Raw genomic sequence first — 21,683 nt, 5'->3', positions numbered from 1 at the left:
TTGTGAAAATGAAAAAAGTTTAGGTCTAAAGTTAATTTTTTCTGAAAAAAAAAGGTAAATGTATTTTATTCCTTACACATTGCATCAGTTCCTGTGAAGCGCCTGAAGGGTTAGGCTAGTTTCACATTTGTGTTAGAATCCGCAGCGTTTAGTCCGCATCCGCAAGTGCAGGAAAAAATGTATAGAAAAGCGTGCAAACGCTAAGTTTTTTTTAGAGGCATGCGGGAACGAATGCAGTTAAAAAAACGCAGCGTTTGCACGCTTTTCTATGCGTTTTTTTCCCTGCGTTTGCGTTTTTGGTGCGCATGGTGACAAATTTTACAGGAGAAAAAATAGAATTATTCTTACCGTTAATTCGGTTTCTAGGAACCTTCCACGACGGCATATGGAGGTTGTCTCTTTGCCCTAATGGGGAACAGGAAACACAGAGGTTAAAAGGACCTCCCACCTCCCACTTGCCAGTGACTTACAACTGAGACCATTGCACTGGTTTACCTTTAGAATCCCAGAACTAATCCAGGAATATATGTCGGGTGGGAAATTAGTGCCGTCATGGAAGGTTCCTAGAAACCGAATTAACGGTAAGAATAATTCTATTTTCTCTAGTCACCTTCCACGACGGCATATGGAGGAATACCAACTAATTTGGCACTAGGGAGAGACAACGGCCTGGAGTACTTTACGGCCGAAGGCTAAGTCCTTATTGGACAATACATCTAGTCTGTAATGTTTAGAGAAGGTATGGAGTGAAGACCACGTTGCTGCCCTGCAAATCTGCTCCGGAGATGCGCCTGCTCTTTCTGCCCAGGAAACCGATGTAGATCTGGTTGAATGGGCTTTGATTCCTACTGGAGGCAATTTGTTTTGAGCGAGGTAGGCTTCCGTTATAGCATTCTTGATCCATGTAGCGATGGTACTTTTGGCTACTTTTTTACCTTTGTTTTGTCCTGAGAGATGGATAAATAGGTTATGATCAATTCTAAACAAACGGGTCAGGTCCAAGTACTGTAAAAGAATACGCCGGACATCCAAGGTGTTGAATCTCCTTTCTTCCAAGTTTGCTGGATTGTGGCAAAAGGTTGGTAGAAAAATCTCTTGAGAACGATGAAAGTCAGATAACCTTCGGAAGAAAGGACGGATCAAGACGAAGCACAATTGAATCATCTCTTACGAGAAGATAAGGTTCTCGTGTAGACAAGGCCTGTAATTAATTCACCAATCCTTCTGGCTGAAGTAATGGCTATCAAAAACACAGCTTTATATGCTAAGTTTTGTGGAGAACAAGAAGACAGTGGTTCAAAGGGTTGACCTGTCAGACCTTGGAGAACTACATTGAGGTCCCATGGGGGGACTATGATCTGTTTTCTAGTATTCATTCTAGTGGCTGATGTCATAAACCTCTTAATCCAGCGATGACTCGCTAAATCTTGATCAAAGACCGAGCTAAGTGCAGAGACCTGGACCTTGAGGGTACTGGGCCTAAGACCTATTTCCAAGCCTTTTTGTAAAAAGTCCAATATGATGGGTATATTAGGCTTGAGAGGGTCTGGAAGGTTAGGCAGACAGAATGAAGAAAACTTTTTCCAGATTTTGTTGTAGATGGCGTTGGTTACCGGTTTTCTCGATTTTTGTAGAGTAGCTATGACAGAGATTGATAGTCCTTTAGCTCTTAAAACCTGGGTTTCAGCAACCACGCCACCAAGTTCCACTTCTGTGGGTCTGGGTGGAGAATGGGACCCTGAGAAAGAAGATCGTGCTTTATCGGCAACATTACTGGTCCATCCACTTGTAGATGGATAATTAGGTTGAACCAACTCCTTTTGGGCCACAATGGAGCTATCAGGATAGTTGGAGTCCTTTCTAGGCGTATCTTCCGTAGAACCTTGGCAAGGATTGGGATTGGCGGAAAAGCATAAGCTAGATGAAACGGCCAACCTTGGGTTAAAGCATCCAACCCCCTGGGATTGCCTCTTGGGTTCAAGGAAAAAAAGGTTTCGACTTTTGCGTTCTGGTGAGAGGCAAAGAGGTCGACGTCTGGATGACCCCATCTGTGTACCAGCATGTTGAATGTTTGGGGATCCAGGCTCCACTCGCCAGGATGGATTTCCTGGCGACTTAGGTAGTCTGCCTGAATATTTGTAGTACCCTTGAGGTGGATTGCCGTCAGGGATAGTAGGTGTTTTTCGGCCCAAGAAAAGATTCGAGCGGAGATCTTTTTTAGACTGAGGGTTCTTGTACTGCCCTGGTGCCTGATATGGGCCACCGTGGTCATGTTGTCCGAGTATATCTGTACATGTTGACCCAAAATCTGATGACTTGCCGCTAGTAGGGTCTCTTCCACAGCTTTGAGCTCCCTGAAGTTTGATGATTTCACGGAAATCGACTGGCTCCACTGGCCCTGATAGGGGACATGGTCTACTATGGCTCCCCAGCCCCTCTTGCTGGCATCTGTTTTGATGGTGGTTAGCGGGGACTGAATCCAGCATACTCCTTTCAGAATGTTCCTGGGCTTCACCCACCCCTGTATGGACTGCGGTACAGGTTCCTCTTCTAGTCCCATGGTATTACGGACGGCAGAGACTAGATCCTCAATATAGTCTGAGGAAAAAAGGTACTTCCTGACCTCAGCTTTAGGCGATACTGGATCCTCCCAGCTAACAGATGAGGCATGAGAGAGGTCCGAATCAGAGTCGGAATCCACAATCTGAATCTTCCTCTTTTTAGCCGGGGAATGATGCTGTGGCGGAGGTGGAGGTGGGGGTGGAGGTGTAAAAGCTGCCAGAGAAGATTGTACCTCCTGTTTTACTAATGAGCGAATCTCATCCAACAGAGATGGCTGCTCAGCTCTTATTATTCTGTCAGTACATGGCTGACAGTTTTTTATCCCAGTTAGGAGGGCATTTAATGGAACAGACAGGGCACTTCTTTCTATTGGCACCTTTAGGGGCAGGTTTTTCTCCCTGAAATATATAAAGGGAGAGGGGGGTGAGGACTTCTAACCCCTGCTACACTCCTCCCGGATCCCATCCCTGCAAACACTCACAGAGGCAGGGGTGGCGCTGGGCTCCGCAGGTACGGGGCATGAAGAACCATCCATACTGGGGAAAATAGCCTTACCTCAGTGGTGGTTCAGCAGGCTTTTATGGACGCCGTCCTAGCACCTGCTCCAGCGATTAATCCCCCTCCCCCTCCAGGATCCAGGTGAGGGAGCTGTGAGGTCCGACACGCCGGCCGGCGAAACCCGGAAGTACCGGCTTCTTAGTGTATGAAGAAACCGGAAGTGACGCGCGCGAGCCGCCGACGTCACTTCCGGAACGCCGAGCCGACAGCATGGAGGAGGAGGATGCCGGGCAGCTCCAGGAGGAGCCCGGTCAGGGAACCCAGGCCTGCTTTGCCCTCGTGGGGGAGCGGGAAGGCCGGGAGGGGGTCCCGAGGACCTGCAAGCAGGACGACGGGAGCAGCACAAGGAGGAGGCCTAAGGCGACCATCTGCTGCCCAGCTACACAGGCAGCGCCTGCCAAGGTACCGTAGCCACCGGCCACTACAGCACATGAAGAAACCTCTCCCTGTCCCATGGGGAACAGGAAAGACACTGGCAAGTGGGAGGTGGGAGGTCCTTTTAACCTCTGTGTTTCCTGTTCCCCATTAGGGCAAAGAGACAACCTCCATATGCCGTCGTGGAAGGTGACTAGAGAAATGTAGATAACTAGACAACGCCAATGGGACTACAGAGGGCGTGTATTATGGGATCTCTATATATAGACCCTAGGACTGCTGAAATCTTAACAGTGTGCTACTGTATCCTGTGAAGAAAAACTAAGAAAAAGGATATGCATAACACTGGGATCGACCATGAAAAGATAACAACTTTATTCAAAAAGGCACATCAAAACGAGACATACATTTAAAAACAGAAAAAACAGCACATAGCTAGTAGGCTACATGCAACCCCCCAGACAGTTGGAGACAAATGTCATTTTAGCACTGAACAATGTGACAAATATTTAGAGAAGGTGCGTGCATATGAATTGAAACACGTACACTAATAAATACTCATACCACCAAATTATACCATACAGACATCAAACAGTATTGTGGACAAAGGTATAATATATACAAAATTTAGGCTCATTTCCCCTGAGGAAGATGCCCTTGTAGCATCGATACGCGTGGGGCTCCAGTTCTCCCCAGCATTAGCACTTTATATTTGAACTATCTCATTTCTACTCGGCATCCTTGCACTTTGGGCTCCTTGTTTACTATCTGCCTCGCTCCTGGTCTTTAGGTGATATATTCCTTTACAACTTGGCTATTGTTTCTGGGTGGTATATCTTTATCTAATATGTGGTTATCTTACCCCCAGTTCTTTGGTTAACATCCTATAGGTTGTTTTGCTTTCATTGGAATTCTTATGGTGCATGAGGGGGCATACTCTGAGCCTAAATTTTGTATATATTATACCTTTGTCCACAATACTGTTTGATGTCTGTATGGTATAATTTGGTGGTATGAGTATTTATTAGTGTAAGTGTTTCAATTCATATGCACGCACCTTCTCTAAATATTTGTCACATTGTTCAGTGCTAAAATGACATTTGTCTCCAACTGTCTGGGGGGTAGCATGTAGCCTACTAGCTATGTGCTGTTTTTTCTGTTTTTAAATGTTTTTAAATGTATGTCTCGTTTTGATGTGCCTTTTTGAATAAAGTTGTTATCTTTTCATGGTCGATCCCAGTGTTATGCATATCCTTTTTCTTAGTTTTTCTTCATAGTCTTTCTCATATGCATATGGTTGATCCCTGACTCACTTATGCTTTGTGGTGCCCGCTACCTTTTTTGTACTACTGTATCCTGTGTCATAATGGATCTTCGCATGGAGAGCTTTTATTTCAACCTGGATTTATGCATCAAGCTGTTTCTTGCCTGTGCGTTTGCTTGGGAGCAAGACAGAAATCGCAAAAGATGGAGAAGGAGACGTCGTAGGCGTTTTTGGAGACACCCCATTATTGAATTATGTGAGAGCAGTGGAGTCTATCACACGCTGTATGGCGAGCTTAATGCCAACCCGGACAAATTCCCGGAATATACAAGGATGTCGCAAGACTCGTTCCGGAATTTGTTTGCTCGTGTCCAAGGAGCCATAAGGAGACAGGACACCCAGCTCCTTAGAGCGATTCCACCAGAGGAACGTCTGCTGGTTACATTAAGGTACGTAACAAATCTAAACCAATGGCAGTGCTAATTTTGGGTGTTCTGACATGTTTTTTTTTGGTATTTGCTTTTATGTCTTTAGCATAACACCACCATAAATAGAATTGATTGTAATTTTTTTTTTTTCTTCCAGATTTCTGGCAACCGGAGAGAGTTTATCATCCCTCCACTTCCAATACCGGCTTGGAATTTCTACCCTGTCCGGAATAGTTGCGGACACCTGCCAGACGTTGTAGAATGTACTCCGGGATGAGTTTATACCCCTACCCACCTTGAGCATGTGGATTGGAATTGCGGAAAAATTCTGGAGTGAGTGTGATTTCCCCAACTGTTTGGGAGCGGTGGATGGAAAGCACATCCGCATTATCAAACCAGCCAGAACAGGATCAGAGTACTTCAATTATAAAAAATATTTTTATGTTGTGCTCATGGCAATAGCCGATGCGGACTGTCGCTTCATCGCCGTGCACAATGGAGCTTTTGGCCGTGGCAACGATTCACAGACTTTTAAGAACTCTGATATGGGCCGCCGTGTGTATGGCAAAAATTTTAATTTTCCACGGCCACGACCTCTCCCCAACACTCAAGGTCCACCAATGCCATTTGTTTTGGTTGGTGATGAGGCCTTTCAGATGTGTGAAAAACCTACTGAAGCCATATTCCAGCCGGGACTTTAACCACACTAAAAGGATTTTTAACTACAGACTGACCAGGGCCCGAAGAACAGTAGAGTGTACCTTTGGGATTGTCTCAAAATGGCACTTTTTTGCATCAGCCATTAATCTAAAAATGGAGACAGTCGACGAGGTGGTCAAAGCCTGTGTGGTTCTGCACAATTACATGATGGCAAAGGAGCGGCCCAACATTGAACTGGATGAACCTGTTGGAAACCCATTGCCAGATTACCAGCATCACCCGCTGCGTTCAACAGCTGAAGTTGGCCACATGCGGAACCAATTTGCTGCCTTTTTTGATTCGGATATTGGACGTGTGTCATGGCAGGACAATGTTGTGTAAATGTTCTTTTTGGATTTTATCTGTACAAGTTATTTTCTTAAATGTTACAAATATTTCTCGTTAATAAACTTTATTTTTTGGTGTCTTGACCGTGTCTCCTATGTCTTTCCTCTACAAACCCAGGCTGTCCTCACACTAGCAGTATTTGGTCTGTATTTAATATCAGTATTTGTAATCCAAAACCAGGAGTGGGTGATAAAGGCTGAGGTGCTAGATATGTTAATATTATAATTTTCCTATAATTGTTCCAATCCTTGTTTTGGCTTACAAATACTGATATAAAATACTGACCACATACTGCTAGTGTGACGGCAGCCATGTTGTTTTAAAGGTTGTTAACGTCATTGCGTCCTGATTCTGTTCTGCAGTATCCATTGGACACAGACTGAAGAGACAATGGCTGTCATACAAAACAGATCTATACTCATCAAGTCAGGTGTCAGAAATAATGAATTCATGATGCACATATAACAACCTCATGCATTCACTATTTCTGACACATGTCCAGGTGAGCATAGGTATGCCTTGAATGAAGGCCATCGTCCCTTCACTTTGTGTGAAATAGATTACGTACACAGAAGAGAAAATGGAGGTTATACAAGGCAGTTCTCTACTCACAAGGTCAGGTGTCCTAACTAATGAGTTTTTGGGCACCTGACCCGTTGAGTATAGTTCTGCATTGTATTTATTTCCGCCATTTTCTCTTCAGTCTGCAACACTAGTCACAGACTAAGCAGAAGGAAGAGATTATGGAGATAATACAATTATTAATTTTTTGGCCCATCTCATATCTCTATACTAAAGACACACAAAGCTGCAATCTTTTACTTGCTAACTACTGGAGCTATGATGTGGCCAAAAAACTTTTAAGTGTTCGGCGCACGGTGTGTGTTGATGGCGGCAAAATACACAAGTAAACCACACATAATTGGGGGAAAAGCAATATTATTTATTTTTTTATACACAAACTTTTTATTTAACTGCGCCTGCTTGGGGTAGAGTGATGTAAACGGGGGTGTGAAGCGGTGAGGCCTGGCTAACTGTGGACGACGCAGAGGTGGCAGGAGAAGGGGCAATGAAACTTGTGTGGTCTGGTAGTTCAGGGATAGGGCTTGACACATGAGAGGCCTGAGACGCACTGGAAGGGTGAGACAAACCTATAATGATGACACATCTTATATTGTGATATGCACTTTTCCCGGCTCTTACCTGCTTTCTATTAGGGACTTGTGCGCATGCCTGTGACGTTTGCGGTCCGGAGCATCGCCGCTGGCGCCTATTGGGTGAAGCGTGCGGGTCACGGTTGCCATGGTTATGGCTCCCTGACCTCTCGCGTCGCTTGGAAAGCTGCGCGGCGATGCAAGTTCCGGCGCTCGCGTCGCGTGCGCATGCGCCGATGATGGAGTCCCGAAATTAACTTCATGTGCGGTAGTTTTATAAATACGCTGTCAGTGACACACTCTGTACGGCCCCCCGAAGAAGCCTACGCGAAACGCGCGTAGGGGCTGGCGTTTCCACTTCCACACTACGACCAATATGGGTGAGGTCCAGTCCTATACATTGATTTTTGATGGGGTCCAGTGGGACATTTAGTGTTTAATAATGCTATGGACTATTTACATTTCTGAACCTGTGACCTCAGGTCGGATTAGATTATATTAGTGTGGAGTGTGGTTCTGTTACCTGTATCCGTTGTTCACAGAGTAACTCTGTATTGACTATATGTGTTTTACTACTATTTTAATCGATGATTTGAATATAATTTTGATATATAATAAATGTTATAACTTTTTATCTATTAAAAAAGACAGTTTTCTGACTCCATTTGTCTAATTATATATATATATATATCGTGGTGGTGTCGGTACGGAAGGCCATGGCCAGGGTCCTGCTGCATCGTGGTGGTGGCGGTACGGAAGGCCATGCCTGGGTCCTGCTGCATCGTGGTGGTGGCGGTACGGAAAGCCATGCCTGGGTCCTGCTGCATTGTGGTGGTGGCGGTACTGAAGGCCATGCCAGGGTCCTGCTGCTGCATCGTGGTGTCAGTGGAGGAGGTCCAAGCAGGAGCAGTGGTTGTCATGGTGGTGGCGGCGGTGGGCTGTCCTAAGGCACTCGGCATGGTGGTGCTGTAGTGGTGACTGGGAGTGCTAGGATTAGAGGTGGCCATGCAGTGGTATGCAGCAGAGGTCGGCATTGAGGTTAATCTTGACAGTGAAGGCACAGGTGGATATGCCGCCACAGTCTGCTGAAAATACCGACTCTGCTGCATACCCTGCACGTAAGCAGCATTGCAGGCCTGCATGACACTAAGTCGGAGATCAGGAGTAAGGTGTTTCGACATGCCCTGCTCAATTTGGTTAAAAAAATGATGTGCTGGCCTCTGGAGGTCGGCTTTTACTTGGTCAAGGCTTTTGGTGACCTCCTGGATACGTGTATTCATGTGGCTAAGGGAAATATCCATTCGGTCACCCAAAGCCTTGAGTCCTTCGTGAAAAACCGAGCTCAAGTGCAAAAACTCGCGCATGAGGGACCTGCCCGATGCCCTCTGCTGCTGCCGGAAGGAGCCCAAAAAAAAAGGGGCAGAGGCAGAGTACTGGGAAAGGGGAACACCTGATGGACCAGCTTCCTGGTCTCCAGTTTGTGTGGCAGGCCCACTTGCTGCAGCGCTGCTGGATGGCTGGAACGGGTCCGTGGCTGTCTGATGAAGGACCGCTCCAGAACCTGGGCCAACAGTGCTGCTCCATGTGCTGTGAAGAAAGGAAAAAAAAATTATACCAAAAATTAACCAGACGCCAACTCCTGTGGAATAGAAACATACAGATTATGGCAATACAACACAATCTAATGCACGGGAGAAATACTTACGTTCTCTGGGCAAGGACTGGTCTTAAAAATGCCAGAATGCGATGGTATTTGTACTTTCGGATCCTTGCTCCGGAACCACTGGGAACACAACTCTCTTGACGCAGGTCCTTGTTGAAGTGGTCCTTCATCGAACGCCAACGTGTTTTGACTCTGCCCACTGTTGAAAAAACAAAACATAATGGTTAGACAATGGTCTTTTGGCCATGCTCACACAACTGTGTGTGATGAGAGAAACTCTCAGGAGTTTCTCTCATCACACACAGTTGTGTGAGCACGGCCAAGGTCTCTGCTGCTTCACACTGCATTGCAATACTTACCAAATGCAGTTCGGACCCGTGTCGGGGCGTTGTCCCAGCCATCCCACATCGCTTTGGCCACCTCATTCCATAGGTGACGGATCGTCACATTGTCCGAGTGCTGTGGAACCCGGATGTCCCACAAAGGGCCTCGCTCCTGGACCAGGGAGATGAGGAGGTCATTTTCTATGAGGTCTTCATCCCGTTCTGGAACCTAAAAATTAAGTAAAGACATTAATGTTGGATACATTAACATAAGGAAAAGAAAGAAAACAGAGGATGAGAAATACATTTGAAAAAACTGACCGTCACATCCAAACATAGATCAAGTGTGAACAGGTGCTGAACCTTAGAGTCACCAACTCCTATGCAGTCAAGCAAAAAAGGCAGCACACTGCAGCGCTAACACATGCAAACATGAAACACAGAAATTTAACTGCATTACTGCACTAAAAATATGAAAAATGAGAGCGTTTAGAGCATAAAAAAGGCCAATTTTATGTGTACCTGGTAGCCACTTTACGGCATCTCTCTTATACCAGGTCCTACGCTTTCCTTCCTCGCTGAGAATAAACGTCTCCATGTAAATATTTAAACGCTCTCATTTTTCATATTTTTAGTGCAGTAATGCAGTTAAATTTCTGTGTTTCATGTTTGCATGTGTTAGCGCAGCAGTGTTCTGCCTTTTTTGCTTGACAGAGGATGAGAAATGGCATGAATAAGGAAAGTCAAGATACAAAAGGATTAACGCAACCACAGAAACAACGATCACTGTATACCAATGGATTATAAATAAATAAAATATTCTTAATAAGTTTCTATAACCTCCAGTGATACGTGTTCTGTGGAGAGAAGTGTGGAAACCCACTACCCAAAGATAGCAACCACAGCCAATATGGAGCCACCCAGAGATAACACCAAGCAGGAGTGAGATATAAAATGCCTTTATTTAAATTGACAGCAATATAACATATATAATACATATAATATATAGAAATTGTGCGCACACATGGGAATAAAATTAAAAGAATTAGAATACTAAAAGCAATAGGGGAGTTTATACAGGCTGACCTTTTTATATTGGAATATCAGGTTAATACAACCTCCCAGAGTAGAATATACATAAGGACATGCGGGCATGTAAAATTCATTAGTTACTACTAATAGTGTAAGGGGTCATTAAAGTGCCATGTGATGAATAAATATAGAATTATATACTATTAAATTAAAATGGCATGTATGTGACACTATTAATTCATAATATGTGTGCAAAAGTGGGCAAAATAAAGTGCAATGTGCAATGTTGTGCCAAAGCACCAGGGTATATACTGACAGTATCCGCAATAGGTGCACAGTATAATAAAGATACTACAATATTTAATTGTGATGTAGTGTACTTGCTTCACAAACCACGTGTTAAAGGATGTGCAAAAAATGGCAAAAATCAGATATATATAAAAAAATTTATATAAAAGTATAAACCAGTGCAGAACTCATAAGTTATACAATCCACACCAAGTACACAGTTTTGCGGACCTAGATAGTAGCAGGCTAGCTGGAGACTGAACCATATACCGCAGTGCCTATTGAAAAATCTCATGAAACTGTCACACCCACAATAATAGTCCAGCCCGAGGAGGAATGTATATTGTAGTATACCTGTATAAGGGGTCAGCCGAGTCCCATGCAGCGCACCCCTGGGTGGCTTCATATTGGCTGTGGTTGCTATCTTAAGATACAAAAGGAGTCCAGAAGAAAATTCTAAAGAAAGAGTAAAGTACAGAAAGGAAGATTCAAGAATACTGAAGTGAGGATACAGTAAACAGTCAGCCTTGTATACTTACTCGCTGCCGCCTTGACACTCGTCCGTGAACCCGCTGCTCCTGCCCAGTCTCTGCCGCAGTAGAAGAAGTGCTCTAAAAAAAAAATGAAACCCAAAAATTGTCATATGTGTAGATGCAACAGTGAATACTTACCAATCTGAGGAGGTGAGCACTCACTTCCCTGACATGTTCTACTTCATAAGGCCCAGGACGTTGCTCCTCATCAGAAGAAGACGACATTCTGATGCATGCAGAAAGGAAGAAATGAAAGAAATTAAGACATGTAGAGACATAAAATAGAAAATAAAGGCATTGGCTAGGATATACTCACATTGTTCTTGTTTCCTCCAAGCTGCTTTTGTCTGTCTCCTCTGCTTCTCTGTCTGCTTCATAGTGACATGCAACTGTCCACTCCCTCCCTTTATCACCTTGTATGTGGGGGGTGGCTAATCAGTGTCTAGACATGTTTTTCTCTGGTGCAACGCATGTGCTTGCGGCCGCATGCGTTGTCACAGACAGCAATGCGTTTTTTTGCGCATTTCTGCCGCTAACAACCGCATACGTTTCTAGACGGCAAATTGACGCCTCTAAAATTACATGTAGCATTTACCGCGCCAAACCGCAGACGGCGAAACGACGCATGCGTCGTCAAACGTGGCAAAACGCAATCAAACGCAGATGCTTGCGCTACTATTGTTAACCCCTTCACGACATGCGCCGTACTAGTACAGCGCATGCCGTGTCTCCCCCTTTGATGTGGGCTCCGGCGCTGAGCCCACATCAAAGTCGCGACATGTCAGCTGTTTTGTACAGCTGACATGTGCGCGCAATAGCGGCGGGTGAAATCGCTATTCTCCCGCCGCTATTAACCTGTTAAATGCCGCTGTCAAACGCAGACAGCGGCATTTAACTACCGCATCCGGACGGAAATGACGTCATCGCTGACCCCCGTCACATGATCGGGGGTCGGCGATGTGTCAGGATGGTAACCATAGAGGTCCTTGAGACCTCGATGGTTACTGATGCCGGCCTGCTGTGAGCGCCCCCCTGTGGTCGGCGCTCACAGCACACCTGCATTTCAGCTACATAACAGCGATCTGATGATCGCTGCTATGTAGCTGAGCCAATCGAGTTGTGCCAGCTTCTAGCCTCCCATGGAGGCTATTGAAGCATGGCACAGGTAAAAAAAAAAATGTTTTTAAAAATATGAAAAAATGTATAAAACATAAAAGTTTAAATCACCCCCCTTTCGCCCCATCCTAAATAAAATTAAAAAAAAAATCAAACCTACACGTATTTGGTATCACCGCGTTCAGAATCGCCCGATCTATCAATAAAAAAAAAGCATTAAACTGATCGCTAAGCAGCGTAGCGAGAAAAAAATTCAAAACGCCAGAATTACTTTTTTTTGGTTGCCACGACATTGCATTAAAATGCAATAACGGGCGATCAAAAGAACGTATCTGCACAAAAGTGATATTATTAAAAACGTCAGCTCGGCACGCAAAAAATAAGCCCTCACCCGACCCCAGATCACGAAAAATGGAGACGCTACGGGTATCGGAAAATGGCACTTTATTTATTTATTTTTTTTAAGCAAAGTTTTGAATTTTTTTTCACCACTTGGATAAAAAATAACCTAGACATGTTAGGTGTCTATGAACTCGTAATGACCTAGAGAATCACAATGGCAGGTCAGTTTTAGCATTTAGTGAACCTAGCAAAAAAGCCAAGCAAAAAAACAAGTGTGGGATTGCACTTTTTTTGCAATTTCACCGCACTTGGAATTTTTTTCCCGTTTTCTAGTAAAAGACATGGTAAAACCAATGGTGTCCTTCAATAGTACAACTCGTCCCGCAAAAAATAAGCCCTCACATGGCTATATTGACGGAAAAATAAAAAAGTTACGGCTCTGGGAAGGAGGGGAGTGAAAAACGAAAACAAAAACGAAAAAGGGCCTTGAAGGGGTTAAATATAGGACTACACAATGCATGCGGATTATTGCGGAAGAAACGCTGCGGACACAACCGCAAATGTGAAACTGGCATTAATAAACTTGAATGCAGTTTTGGGCACCTCGAGGGGGGCAGTTGTTAGAATGGTGTCACTTTTGTGCATTTTATGTCACATAGGCCCCTCAAAGTCACTTCAAATGTGATGTGGTTAGTGATGAGCGAACGTGCTCGCCACTACTCAGCCGAGTATCACTGTGCTCGGTGTGCTCAGCGAGCACAAAGCATTTCTGGGCTTATTCGGCAGGAGCTCGGGTCTCCTCCTTTTAATTTTGGTGCTTTTTAGAGCACCAATCAACAATGCAGGGATTGTCTGCCATGCACTAATACCGCAGCCATCTTTGCTGTGGTATTACAGTGATTGGCTGGCCACACAGCATCATCAGATCTATAAGAGACCTGGCGCCGCCCTGCTCGCCACATTCTGCTCCGGAGTCAGCTAGTGTAAGGAGAGCTGCTGCTGAGATAGGGTCAGATTCTTACTTTTTATTAGTTAGTGTGGGTCTACTAGTGTTCAATCCACAAATCCTGATAAACCAACAGTCCTTTTTAGGGCTAGTTCGGGGGTATATAGATTGCAGCGCTAGGTAGGCAGGGGAGTCTATGTGCACATATCCACATCAGTGCAAGGCCTGCAGGCACTGTATGAGTCTATAGATATCCCTGTATACATCAAAAAGCTCCATTATTGTCTGCTGCTGAGTGTTTTATATATACCGAGCTGCAGGCATCAGTTGGTAGGATTTTTTTTTGCTTTTTGCAGCTTATATCTGCTATTTTTATTAGAAGGCAATCCATAGCCCACTTTTTTCTACATTAATTTGCTTGGTCACACTATAGACTAAAGCCAGGTCATATCAATACAAGAGCGTGAAAATCTAACAATTTAAAAGTCTTTTTTTTTTTGTCCCAGGCATCAGATGTGAGTGCGCAGAAAATTCTGGCCTTTTTTTGGTACTACAGTATTTTTTGGAGTGTCTTATAACATTTTTGGACACCATTTTGCTGACCAAAAATCTGTAGCTGGCCAAAAAATATTTAGCTACAGTTCTTGTGTTTATCACAGTGATTTTTTTTTTTTAATTCGTTTATTAACCATAAAGTGAAATATACAATATACATATTTGCATTCATTAGTATTACAGTCAATGTGGAACATGTACATTGTATGCATGACTGAAAATTACAATTTATGCTCAACATATCTTTTTCTCCATTCCAACCTAACATGGAGTCATGAAAATTTAGTCCTTAAACCAGAGCTACAACTATATCCTACTAACTACCTTTCTGCCGCTTGACAATAAGCTCGCATCCTCCTTTGCGTAACATCTAGAGAAATTTGACACTTTGCACTAATACAGTTAACAAGAAATTTATAAAGTGAGGTGAGAGGCGTTCCATCCGCTACAAATTTTCTCAAATTTACCTGGACATTCTCTGTTTTGGCATAGCGTACGTTCATATGGTATGACCGAAATGACTAACTCAACCCAGGCTCTGAGGGAGGGGCATGAACCTCCCATCCACCGCATTGCAACCACCTTCCTCGCCATAAAGAGTGACTCCCGTAAAAAAATCCCAACATGATGACCCCAGGCCTCCTCGTCCCACACCCCAAATAGACAAATTAATGGCTCAAGGGGAACAGGAGGTACGACTATGGATGAAAGTAGAGATGTCACCTCTTTCCAATACTGAAGGATAATAGGACAACTCCACATCATGTGGATAAAATCTGCGTCTGGTAAATGACAACGCAGACAGTCTGAGGAGTGAAGTCGACCCATCTTAAAAAGCCGTATGGGAGTCAAATACGATTGATATATTATATATAGTTGTGTCATTCTATTATTAACCAACGGGGATACTGTAAGTGGGTATTCTAAAATTTCCTCCCATTCTTCTTCTTGTACTTCAGGGATGAGTCTCTCCCACTTCCCTTTAATGAGTCTTATAATTGATCCCGTCCCTACTGACAACAAATAGGTGTATATAAAGAAGAAATAAGGCCCTGGGGTCCCTGGGATTTGAGGATTCCTATCAGAGGTAAAGATGAAATTGTGCAGCCTATGTCCACCCCCCTCATATACGACTGGAAAGCTGATCTTAATTGTAGAAAACGAAAAAATTGGGATCTTGGAATATCGTACTTAGACTGCAATTGTTCGAAGGACCCCTGGTCATGTAAATCTCCTACCGAGGTAACACCATGCATCACCCAAAAATCAGTGGACGGGTGATTTAGCAGCGTCGGAAAGTAGTTATTTTTCCAAAGGGGCATTTCAGCAATAATATCTGTAAATCCCACAACCTTTATTTGTCTCCAGACCAATCGTGCCAATCGAAGCATGGGCAGTGGGTGAGGGGTACTTATTTTTTCTGATTCTAAAAAGCTCAGTGGACATTCCACCCGAGCAGAATGAAGCAGATGATGTTCAGAGTTAGGAAGACAACCACCAAGCATCCACGTGACCAATGCTTTAGCCTGCCCGGCCAGGTAATATAGAAAAAAATCCGGTAATGCCGCTCCACCCCCCCACCCCCACCCCCGTTTAGGCCTCTGCAAAACAGACAATCTAAGTTTGGGCCTGGATTTCCCCCATATAAAGGAAGTGATCTGGGAGTTTAAATAAATTTATAAAGAGGAACTTAGGTACTGGTACTGCACTATGTTGAAGGCAATAACTGAGTTTCGGGAGTAAAATCATTTTTATTAGGTTAATACAGCCCGCAACAGATAGTGGGAGCTTGCTCCAGGATGCAAATTTGGATTTAACTAAATCTAATAATGGATAGGCATTGAGTCGTAGATCAGAGTTACTACTTTGGGACATATAGATACCCAAGTATTTGAAATTGGACACGACAGGTAACAAGGACAAAGTTTCAAGATTTGGCATTGGGGTACAAGAGAGAGACAATAGAGCAGATTTGTCCCAGTTTATATACAGGCCGGAGTATTTACTAAAGACATCTATAGTAGCAATCACTTTTGGTAGTGTCTCCTCTGCCTTGTCCATAAATATCACCATATCGTCGGCATATAAGCCGATGGTGTCTACCCGACCCGCTATGTCTATGCCCTTGATATCAGGGGAGGATCTCATACGTATTGCCAATGCCTCTATCGCAAGAGCAAAAAGAGCCGGCGAGAGGGGGCACCCCTGACGAGTTCCCCTAGATAATGAGAGAGACTTAGAGATGGAGCTATTTATAATTATACGCGCCTTAGGTTTCATATATAATACATTGATCCACCTTAGAAACTTGTCTCCAAAGCCATATTTCTGTAGACATACTGACAAAAAGGGCCATTCAAGAGAATCAAAGGCCTTAGCCGCATCCAAGGATGCTAATGCCCAATTATTATCCGTCACTAAGGAACTATATTGGATTATTGATTGAACTCGCCTAATGTTAATAGAGGTGTTTTTTCCCGGCATAAAGCCAGTCTGATCTGGGTGAATAAGATTTAGTATAATGGAATTTAGTCTAATGGCCAGGATTTTAGTGAAGATTTTATAATCTACATTAACTAATGATATGGGTCGATAGGAGCCACATTCCAAAGGGTCCTTCCCCTCTTTCTTGAGTATGACAATATGTGCTTCATAGAAAGTCTCGGGCATACATCCCCCCTCCCATATACCCTGGAGTACTTTCAATAGGAGTGGCGCTAGTATATCCCGATATCTCTTATATAACTCAACGGGAAACCCGTCTGGCCCAGGAGCTTTCCCAGAGGACATGTCCATTATTGCGTATTCTACCTCCTCCAATGTAAATTTAGCATCCATAAAATCTCGCTGAGTGGGATTCAATGTGGGAAATATTACATCTGACAGATAATCCAAACATTGCGAGACGCCGAGGCCACTTTTGGAGGTATATAATGACTCATAATAGTTATAAAAACAGTGAAGTATTCCTTCTGGTGTGGAAATCAGTAGACCGTCTGGCGCGCGGACCTGCAGTATTGTATTAGATGTATTATGTTGACGCACCAGATAGGCTAGAAATTTACCAGTTTGATTTCCCAACTCAAAATATGACTGACGTGCGAAAAATAGCTTACGCTTGGACTTATATAGTTACATAGTTATTAAGGTTGAAGGAAGACTGTAAGTCCATCTAGTTCAACCCATAGCCTAACCTAACATGCCCTAACATGTTGATCCAGGGGAAGGCAAAAAAAACCCATGTGGCAGAGAGTAACTCCACCATGGGGAAAAAAAATTCCTTCCCGACTCCACATACGGCAATCAGACTAGTTCCCTGGATCAACGCCTTATCAAGGAATCTAGTGTATATACCCTGTAACATTATACTTTTCCAGAAAGGTATCCAGTCCCCTCTTAAATTTAAGTAATGAATCACTCATTACAACATCATACGGCAGAGAGTTCCATAGTCTCACTGCTCTTACAGTAAAGAATCCGCGTCTGTTATTATGCTTAAACCTTCTTTCCTCCAGACGTAGAGGATGCCCCCTTGTCCCTGTCTCAGGTCTATGATTAAAAAGATCACCAGAAAGGTCTTTGTACTGTCCCCTCATATTTATACATTAAAATAAGATCACCCCTTAGTCTTCGTTTTTCCAAACTAAATAGCCCCAAGTGTAATAACCTATCTTGGTATTGCAGACCCCCCCAGTCCTCTAATAACCTTGGTCGCTCTTCTCTGCACCCGCTCCAGTTCAGCTATGTCTTTCTTATACACCGGAGACCAGAACTGTGCACAGTATTCTAAGTGTGGTTGAACTAGTGACTTGTATGGAGGTAAAATTATGTTCTCCTCATGAGCATCTATGCCTCTTTTAATACATCCCATTATTTTATTTGCCTTTGTAGCAGCTGCCTGACACTGGCCACTGAATATGAGTTTGTCATCCACCCATACACCCAGGTCTTTTTCATTGACGGTTTTGCCCAGAGTTTTAGAATTAAGCACATAGTTATACATCTTATTACTTCTACCCAAGTGCATGACCTTACATTTATCCCCATTAAAGCTCATTTGCCATTTATCAGCCAAAGCTTCTAGTTTACATAAATCATCCTGTAATATAAAATTGTCCTCCCCTGTATTGATTACCCTGCAGAGTTTAGTGTCATCTGCAAATATTGAAATTCTACTCTGAATGCCCCCTACAAGGTCATTAATAAATATGTTAAAAAGAAGAGGGCCCAATACTGACCCCTGTGGTACCCCACTGCTAACCGCAACCCAGTCCGAGTGTGCTCCATTAATAACCACCCTTTGTTTCCTATCCCTGAGCCAGCTCTCAACCCACTTACACATATTTTCCCCTATCCCCATTACTCTCATTTTATGTAACAACCTTTTGTGTGGCACCGTATCAAAAGCTTTGGAAAAGTCCATATATACTACGTCCACTGGGTTCCCTTGGTCCAGTCCGGAACTTACCTCTTCATAGAAGCTGATCAAATTAGTCTGACATGAACGGTCCCTAGTAAACCCGTGCTGATACTGGGTCATGAGGTTATTCCTCTTCAGATACTCCAGCATAGCATCCCTTAGAATGCCCTCTAGGATTTTACCCACAGTAGAGGTTAAGCTTACTGGCCTATAATTACCGAGTTCAGTTTTTGCCCCTTTTTTGAATATTGGCACCACATTTGCTATACGCCAGTCCTGTGGTACAGACCCTGTTATTATGGAGTCTTTAAAGACTTGGTGTCCATATGTTGAGTATACAGTCTCTGTGAGGTCAACCACTCCATTCTGTTACCACTAGTTTGATTAGATATATATGCGGCCTCCGCTTCTCTCAGTCTCTGCTCCACCCCATCATCCTCTCTCGAAGTCACTCTCTTTATATATGAAATTGTGGAGGACAAACATCCTCTCAAGTATGCCTTGAGGGTATCCCAAAATAAATTGATATTCTGGGGCTCTGGATGAGACAAAATGAAACACTTCAACTGATCCACTGTTCTGTCGTTATGGTCCAATAGTTTCAGCCAAAAGGGGTTCAGTTTCCAGACTACACCGCTCCTTGGTTGCCCAAATTTGAGTTTAAGTATGATCGGACTATGGTCTGATATCCCCCTATTACCGTGTTCCACACTAACCACCCATGTCGCCAGCCCGCTGGAACTAAATATGTAATCTGTGCGAGACAGGGATCGTTTAGTAGATGAGTAGCAGGTATACCCTTTCACTCCAGGGTGACGCATCCGCCACAGATCCAACCATCCACTGCCCTCCATAAATGATGCCAGCTGGGTCGGGACCAAAGAGGGGGTCTCCCCAGATCTCTCATCATCCAATCTCAGTCTATCAAGGCTATTATCCATAACTAAATTAAAGTATCCCATACAAATGACTTGTGCATCTGGATAGTTTAGAGCAAAGCTCATTGCCATCCGGAGGATTGACATATTAGCCGGGGGAGGGTTATAAATACATAAAATCACATATTCACTAGAATTAATTAGCGCATGCACAAAAACAAACCGGCCTTCAGAATCCCTTCGGGCCTCCCTAGCCTCCCATCTAACATCTCTGTGTATTAATAATGAAACTCCTCTCGAGTAGCTAGTATGGAAAGCATGTATATGCCATTGTACCCACGGTTTCTGCACACACCGGGCCGTATCTCTGGTCAGGTGTGTCTCCACCAAGGCTACTATATGTGGGTGGTGACGTCTAATCCGCGAAAAGACCTTAATTTTCTTTCGGGGGGGGACTTAATACCTCGTACATTCCATGTCATACATACTATTTCAGATCCCATGTTAGCTTATCCAAATATGGTATGTGATATTACTCAGGCAAAGGTCAAAGGTAACATATAGAAGACAAGAACATCGTCGGCGGCAGATTCTACTAAAATAACAAGGAAAACCTATAGAAAAGGAAAAGTTAAACAAGAACCAAACAATGTAGGAGCCACGTCCTGTGCTCTCGTTATCGAAAAAGTAAGGGGATACCCTCGCTGGATTCAGCGTCCGGCATTGTTGATAATCTGGACATTTCCCCGAGAGAGCTTCACATTTAGTACTCAAAAGAATTTGACTTGACTAGATGCATTTAGGATTCCTTTGCACAAGACGCCCCATGAGACCGTAGCCATTCAGCTACCTCCGCTGGGTCCGTGAAGAACACAGAGGAGCCTTTATGGATAACCCGGAGACGAGCCAGTTAGATCATTGAGTAGATGATGTTTCTATCTCTGAGTTGCTTCTTGATCTCCATGAATCTGGCCCTTTGTTTTTGAAGTTCCAAGGAAAAATCCGGAAAGATCGAGACCACAGCGTTATTAAATTTAATGGGGCTTTTTTGCAGTGCCAATCGCAGGATCGTATCTCTGTCCTTGCAATTAAGGATCCGTGCCAGAAAAGGTCTAGGTGGGGCCCCGGGTGGGAGAGGTTTTGTAAGTACTCGATGGGCTCTTTCCACAGCAAACGTTGAAGAAAATTCAACATCCAGAGAAGATTTGAGCCATCCCTCCAAAAATACCTCAGGTTGTTGACCCTCTGTACGTTCTGGCAGACCAATAAATCGAATATTATTCCGGCGCAGTCTGTTCTCTAGGTCATCCGCCTTTTGTTTCCAGGCATTAATAGAGTCAGCTACTTTTGTCAACTTGGCTTTCATGGGTACAATGGTATCTTCTGCACGGGACACCCTCGTCTCCACCTCTGTAATACGTCCCTTCATAGTTTGCATATCTTGACGGAGGCGTCCCACCTCAGTATGCACATTCTCTATTTTTTCTGTGAGGGATGTTCTGGTTAGCGAAATAGCTTGCATTAATTGGTCAAACGCTTGTTTGAGCGTTAATTCCTCCTGTTCGCCTCCCTCAGCGCCATCAGAGGGATGATTTTTGCGTTGCGCCTGAGAGGGGTTATCTTTAAGAGTTAGTGCACTATCAGAGGGATCAACTCTGGCAAATTCTTTTAATTTATCAGCTGCTCCCGAGCCCTTATTACGTTGCATGATTAACAAGGTCAGAGTCGCAGATCGTACAGACACAGCAGAGCTATGGCAGAGTGATATCTGTAGCGAGCCGAGAGGCTACAGGTACGACGGTCCCAGGGTTTCACTAGGGTGTTATGCACCAGGGAGGACTCACTGTGCCCTCAGCGGTAGCAGCCAGGAAGGGGGTTCCAGGGGCCCTCCAAAGTAATGGCACTAATAGGCAGAGTGTCTTATTGAAAATATGAGGGGTGCTGGGCTCAATTTTTCAGAGCACACTCCACACGCCCCCTCAGTGTGTCCAGAATTTATACTTGCTCACCTGCCCATACAGCGCCGCAAAGATGAAAAAGATGGCGCCGCGTCTCCACCTGCTGGAGCCGCGTCTCCACCTGCTGGAGCGCGCGCTTTAGAGATAACAGCCACTCCACGCAGGCACCGCCTCCGCACGGGTCTCCTTTGCTCCCGCCGCACTACAGGCCCCCGGCACCCACCGCAGGCATCGGCAACTA

The 21,683-nt window shown here is 44.2% G+C and overlaps 2 protein-coding genes across 3 annotated transcripts in view; both read right to left on the bottom strand.

Moving 5' to 3' along the window:
• LIG1 (DNA ligase 1) overlaps positions 1–21,683 on the bottom strand; it is a 572,167-nt gene that overhangs the window by 437,121 nt on the left and 113,363 nt on the right. The gene's annotated exons all lie outside the window — the stretch shown is intronic.
• Positions 7,902–9,714, bottom strand: LOC143768919 (uncharacterized). Its single transcript, XM_077257530.1, has 3 exons — positions 9,411–9,714; positions 9,094–9,250; positions 7,902–8,975 (listed from the first exon to the last, which is right to left on the bottom strand). The coding sequence occupies exons 1-3, from the start codon at positions 9,457–9,459 to the stop codon at positions 8,027–8,029; spliced, it is 1,155 nt and encodes a 384-aa protein (XP_077113645.1). The 5' UTR covers positions 9,460–9,714; the 3' UTR covers positions 7,902–8,026.

This window comes from Ranitomeya variabilis, chromosome 4 (assembly GCF_051348905.1).
Source record: "Ranitomeya variabilis isolate aRanVar5 chromosome 4, aRanVar5.hap1, whole genome shotgun sequence".
Taxonomy (NCBI): domain Eukaryota; kingdom Metazoa; phylum Chordata; class Amphibia; order Anura; family Dendrobatidae; genus Ranitomeya; species Ranitomeya variabilis.
This window is presented reverse-complemented; position numbering and strand designations above follow the sequence as displayed.

Coding starts and splice junctions, on each gene's coding strand:
- LOC143768919 (XM_077257530.1), bottom strand. CDS start 9,459: ATGTGGGATGGCTGGGACAACGCCCCGACACGGGTCCGAACTGCATTT. Junction 9,251..9,410: donor ACGGGTCCGAACTGCATTTG/GTAAGTATTGCA, acceptor TTTTTTCAACAG/TGGGCAGAGTCAAAACACGT. Junction 8,976..9,093: donor CCAGTCCTTGCCCAGAGAAC/GTAAGTATTTCT, acceptor CTTTCTTCACAG/CACATGGAGCAGCACTGTTG.